Below are 6,000 nucleotides of genomic sequence, written 5' to 3' on the forward strand. Positions count from 1 at the left end.
AAATATAGCATTCGCTTCTGGCACTTACTCTCACTGGCACGCCTTTTCATTTATTATTTTTTGTCGCTTCGTTGCACTAGAAGTACTGCAATGAATAAATACTTTTTGATCGTGAAAGTACAAATGATAATGGAGGTTATGAAGAGCTTGAACTTGCTCGTAGAGAAGAAATGGAAGGTAATGGAAGACCCAAGACATGGGCAATGTCTTGATTAATCACTGCACTGTGTATCACTATAAGAAGGGCTACATACATTTCATCTGGCGGTTAGTAATTCGAACATTCGGACGAATCGGAGTCTTGATGTGCGAGATCGGTTCCCCGGGCCCCTAGACAGTGAAATCTTGTTTTACTTTTCTCGTCTATTCGTGAATGCCCATCACATGCAGCATGCGTTATATACACGTTTGAAAAAGCCAGCAGCGTGTAACACTGTGAATATATATATATATCCGGATAGGCCGCGATTGGAATCTGAACCTGGCAACGTTTAACGTCAGAACGTTATCTAGTGAGCCGAGTCTAGCAGTGTTATTGGAGGAATTAGAGGGTAGTAAATGGGATATAATAGGGCTCAGTGAGGTTAGGAGGACAAAAGAAGCACATACAGCGCTAAAAAGCGTCACGTACTGTGCTACCGGGGCTTAGCGAAAAGACGAGAACTAGGAGTCGCATTCCTGATTAATAAGGATATAGCTGGTAACATACAGGAATTCTATAGCATTAACGAGAGGATGGCAGGTCTTGTGGTGAAACTTAATAAGAGGTACAAATTGAAGGTAGTACAGGTCTACGCCACTACATCCAGTCATTGTGACCAGGAAGTCGAAAGCTTCTACGAAGACGTGGAATCAGCGATGGGTAGAGTAACAACAAAATACACTATACTGATGGGCGACTTCAATGCCAAGGTAAGCAAGAAGCAGGCTGGAGACAAGTCAGTGGGGGAATATGACATAGGCTCTAGGAATAGCAGGGGAGAGTTATTAGTAGAATTTGCAGATCAAAATAATATGCGGATAATGAATACCTTCTTCCGCAAGCGGGTTAGCCGAAAGTGGACGTGGAGGAGCCCAAATGGCGAGACTAAAAATGAAATAGACTTCATACTCTGCGCTAACTCTTGCATCATACAATATGTGAACGTGCTCGGCGAGGTTCGCTGCAGTGACCATAGGATGGTAAGAACTCTAATTAGCCTAGACTTGAGGAGGGAACGGAATAAACTGGTACTCAAGAAGCCAATCAATGAGTTAGCGGTAAGAGGGAAACTAGAGGAATTCCGGATCAAGCTACAGAACAGGTATTCGGCTTAAACTCAGGAAGAGGACCTTAGTGTTGAAGTAATCAAAGACAATCTTATGGGCATCATTAAGGAGTCTGCAATAGAAGTCGGTGGTAACTCCGTTGGACAGGATACCAGTAAGCTATCGCAGGAGGCGAAAAATCTGGTCAAGAAACGCCAATGTATGAAAGCCTCTAACCCTACAGCTAGAATAGAACTGGCAGAATTTTGTAAGTTAATCAACAAGCGTAAGACAGCTGACATAAGGAACTATAATATGGATAGAATTGAACAGGCTTTCAGGAAGGGAGGAAGCCTAAAAGCAGTGAAGAAGGAACTAGGAATAAGCAAGAATCAGATGTATGCGTTAAGAGACAAAGCCGGCAATATCGTTACTAATATGGATGAGATAATTCAAGTGGCTGAGGCGTTCTATAGAGATTTATACAGTACCAGTAGCTCCCACGACGATAATGTGGGAGAGAATGGTCTAGAGGAACTTGAAATCTCACAAGTAACGCCGGAAGAAGTAAAAAACGCCTTGGGAGCTATGCAAAGGGGAAAGGCAGCTGGTGAGGATCAGGTAACAGCAGATTTGTTGAAGCATGGTGGGAACATTGTCCTAAAAAAACTGGCTACCCTATATACACAATGCCTCATGAGCTCGAGCGTACCGGAATCTTGCAAGAACGCTAACATATTATTAATCCATAAGAAAGGGGACGCCATAGACTTGAAAAATTATAGACCATTCAGCTTACTGTCCGTTGCCTACAAAGTATTTACTAAGGTAATCGCAAATAGAATCAGGAACACCTTAGACTTCTGCCAACCAAAGGACCTGGCAGGATTCCGTAAAGGCTACTCAACAATAGACCATATTCACACTATCAATCAGGTGATAGAGAAATGTGCGTAATATAACCAACCCTTATATAAAGCATTCATTGATTACGAAAAAGCGCTTGATTCAGTCGAAACCGCAGCAGTCATGGAGGCATTACGGAATCAAGGTGTACATGAGCCATATGTAATAATACTGAAAGACATTTATAGCGGCTCCACAGCCACCGTAGTCCTCCATAAAGAAAGCAACAAAATCCCAATAAAGAAAGGCGTCAGACAGGGAGATACGATCGCGCCAATGCTATTCACAGCGTGTTTACAGGAGGTATTCAGAGACCTGGAGTGGGAAGAATTGGGGATAAAAGTTGATGGCGAATACCTTAGCAACTTGCGATTCGCTGATGATATTGCCTTGCTTAGTATCTCAGGAGACCAATTGCAATGCAAGCTCACTGACCTGGAGAGGCAAAGCAGAAGGGTGGGTCTGAAAATTAATCTGCAGAAAACTAAAGTAATGTTTAACAGTCTCGGAAGGGAACAGCAGTTTACGATAGGTAGCGAAGCACTGGAAGTGATAAGGGAATACTTCTACTTAGGGAAGGTAGTGCCCACGGATCCGGATCATGAGACTAAAATAACCAGAAGAATAAGAATGGGCTGGGGTGCGTTTGGCAGGCATTCTCAAGTCATGAACAGCAGGTTGCCACTATCCCTCAAGAGAAAAGTGTATAACAGCTGTGTCTTACCAGTACTCACGTAAGGGGGAGAAACGTGGAGGCTTACGAAAATGGTTTTGCTTAATTTGAGGACAACGCAACGCGCTATGGAAAGAAGAATGATGGGTGTAACGTTAAGGGATAAGAAAAGAGCAGATTGGGTGAGGTAACAAACCCGGGTAAATGACATCTTAGTTGAAATCAAGAGAAAGAAATGGGGGGGGGGGGGGGGGGGGGCATTGGCAGAACATGTAATGAGGAGGGAAGATAACCGATGGTCATTAAGGGTTACGGCATGGATTCCAAGGGAAGGGAAGCGTAGCAGGGGGCGGCATAAAATTAGGTGGGCGGATGGAATTAAGAAGTTGGCAGGGACAACATGGCCGCAATTAGCACATGAGCGGGGTAGTTGGAGAAGTATGGGAGAGGCTTTTGCCCTGCAGTGGGCGCAACCAGGCTTATGATATCTGTATGTATATATATATATATATATATATATATATATATATATATATATATATATATATATATGTGTGTGTGTGTGTGTGTAATGTTACCTTAAATGTTTATAATATAATAATCATAGGAGCAATAATCTTCCTTAACACTACAGCACACCTTAAACCTAAACTTAGGGGCACATTTCAACTTTATGTGCCAATAACTTGTGTTCTATAAGGCGTACTTTTCGTCTAATACTTATCAACATTAAACTACTTCTTCTTCCCGGGCGGAATGCACTTTGAGTTGAAGTATTTGTCACTAACCGTTTATCTGCTTAACGTCGAAAAGAACTAAAATGTCACTTTTACCGACATGATAGTTTTGCTTCCTCAGGAGAATATGTCTTGCACCTGACAACTTTCCTTAATAAATAACATATGTACTATTCTCATATTTAGTAAATTGCTATAAACACGTCCCGTCTCCTCTTCTTTTTTTCAGAGCTGCTGCAGACGTTTCATACATGGATTATTTTATTCCCAAGGGAACCATCGTCATGCCAAACCTTTACGCTGTTCACATGGACCCTAGACACTGGAAGAACCCTGAGGAGTTCAACCCGGGCAGGTTTTTGACACAGGATGGGTCGGCTCTTCTACACAAACCGGAGGAGCTGATACCGTTTTCGATTGGTATGTTGTAAAGTCCTTTATCGAACGGCGCCCATTGTGTTCATGTGTTCAATGGCATTCACTGATGACTGTAGCGCTCTTTTAACATAGAACGTTCCTAAGAATCCAAGCGACAGTGTAGACATTAAAAATCAAAAATGAAAGTTCTTCACCGGCAACAAATGTTTGTTGCCCGTGAAGCTGGTATGAGATCACGAATATGACACCATATATGACACCATATTATGGAGAACACTAAAGTACGTGGAAGACATAAGTCCTTCGTCCTTCGTTCTTTTGTTGTTGTTTTAAAGGGAGGTAGTATTGTAAACTGACAAAAAAATAAACACTTTTTGATGTAGTGCCAGAAAACCGGACACAGCCTGAGAAGCAAGTGAATGGAACGGCGAGAGCGGCCGAGCGCTACAGCTACAGACATTTAAGCAAGATGTCAAATGCCGTGCTCGCTGGTATATAATAGGTGCATGTAAAATTCGGCATTACCATAGACCATTACCATAGTTATAAAGCTGAAAACAAGATGGCCCATTTACCGCGCGCATTTAACGCACCGTTGCATTTATGTAAACAGGAGGGTGGTTTACATTGAAGTGCAGACATCATGTCATTAACAGTGGTGAAACAAGAAATGTCTCTAAGACCAATGTTTCGGCAAGGGGACTTGAATATGTATTTCTATGTGTAAAGGAGTAGGCCGCACCATTTGAAGGGAACATTCACTGAGCATCATATATTAAAAAAGACATGCTTTCCTGTCAATCAAGGCTGTAACATTTATACCTCCGTAAACCAAAGTTTCAGCATCGCTGCGCCTTAAATGAAATATTTTCTTTTTAACTATTTCGTTGATAAATTGCGGTGTTCGGCGTACGTATGCCAAACTGCTCGACGTAAGCATTCCAGCGCTGTGAAAAATTGACGGCGATACCTCTTGTAATGAATTCAATGAGCCGTTATATACTTATTGCCTTTGTTCAGCTCCATTATTGCTGTTTGAAGGAGTGGCAAATATATTAGTTACAAAACACACATACAAATGAAGCAATGTTGCCGTTATGCGTTCCAACCAGTCCGAAAGTTATCTTGCCCTTTATTAGTCCTATATTCTTGTACGTTCTTATACGGTTATTGTTGGAAGAAAGAGGTAGAGGAAAAGCGTTGACCAAGTTCTTCCTTTAGAGCACATATCCATAGTAAATCTGCTGGTAAACATGGTAATACCACAGTAAACACCATAGCAAGCCCCCTGTTAAGACCTATACACGTTCATGTTCGCCTTCGTGTGCTGCACGTGCCTTACCCTGTGTTTACTCACTTTCTTGTTTATTATACATTCTTCTTTTCTGAGCCTATATATGTTCTAATGTCACGCTGCATTCTTTCTTATCGCAGGCAGAAGAATGTGCCCTGGGGAGACACTGGCCAATGTTGAAGTATTTCTATACCTTACAATGATGCTGCAAAAATTCACCGTGCTACCTCTTGATGGAGCCAAAGTCGACTTGGAGCCTGCTGCTATAGCATTCAACCTGGCTGCAGCACAGAAGCTACGATTTATAAGTCGGGAGTAGAAGAGCCCTGCTTAAATCACGCGTTCTTTTTCACTTTTTGCATTAGCGTTCGCATCTCGTAGTGTGGATTGTGCATTCATGTGGTGTAACGTCTTCTTTTTTTATTATTATTTCTATGGTACTGAAGAGCGTTTTTATTGTTTCTTTCGTAGTGTTGTACAGAGTTTCTTTTTGTACGTGTGTGCATGAATGGTAGGTTAGCGTGTGCTTTTTTTTTCTCGGTATTAGCGCATACGGAACACGCTGTTTCCTTCTGAGTGTTGCATATAATTTTTACAAATATGCTCGTAATATATTTTACACCCTGCGGTAGCCAATGCTTGGAAGTTTGGGGCTAGTAAAGTAACTCTGAGCAACCCACAAATTTGTACTTGTTATTTATATATATATATATATATATATATATATATATATATATATATATATATATATATATATATATATA

The 6,000-nt window shown here is 41.4% G+C and overlaps 1 protein-coding gene across 1 annotated transcript in view; it reads left to right on the forward strand.

The window, feature by feature from the left end:
- LOC142578856 (cytochrome P450 2A4-like) overlaps window positions 1-5,681 on the forward strand; it is a 34,860-nt gene extending 29,179 nt beyond the window's left edge. The window contains exons 8-9 of the mRNA XM_075688493.1: window positions 3,794-3,984; window positions 5,377-5,681. Coding sequence (XP_075544608.1) covers window positions 3,794-3,984; window positions 5,377-5,555 — 370 coding nt within the window. The 3' untranslated portion in view covers window positions 5,556-5,681. The remainder of the gene's footprint in view (window positions 1-3,793; window positions 3,985-5,376) is intronic.
- Window positions 5,682-6,000: the final 319 nt, after the last annotated feature.

The sequence above is a fragment of the Dermacentor variabilis genome, chromosome 4 (genome assembly GCF_050947875.1).
Source record: "Dermacentor variabilis isolate Ectoservices chromosome 4, ASM5094787v1, whole genome shotgun sequence".
Classification (NCBI taxonomy): domain Eukaryota; kingdom Metazoa; phylum Arthropoda; class Arachnida; order Ixodida; family Ixodidae; genus Dermacentor; species Dermacentor variabilis.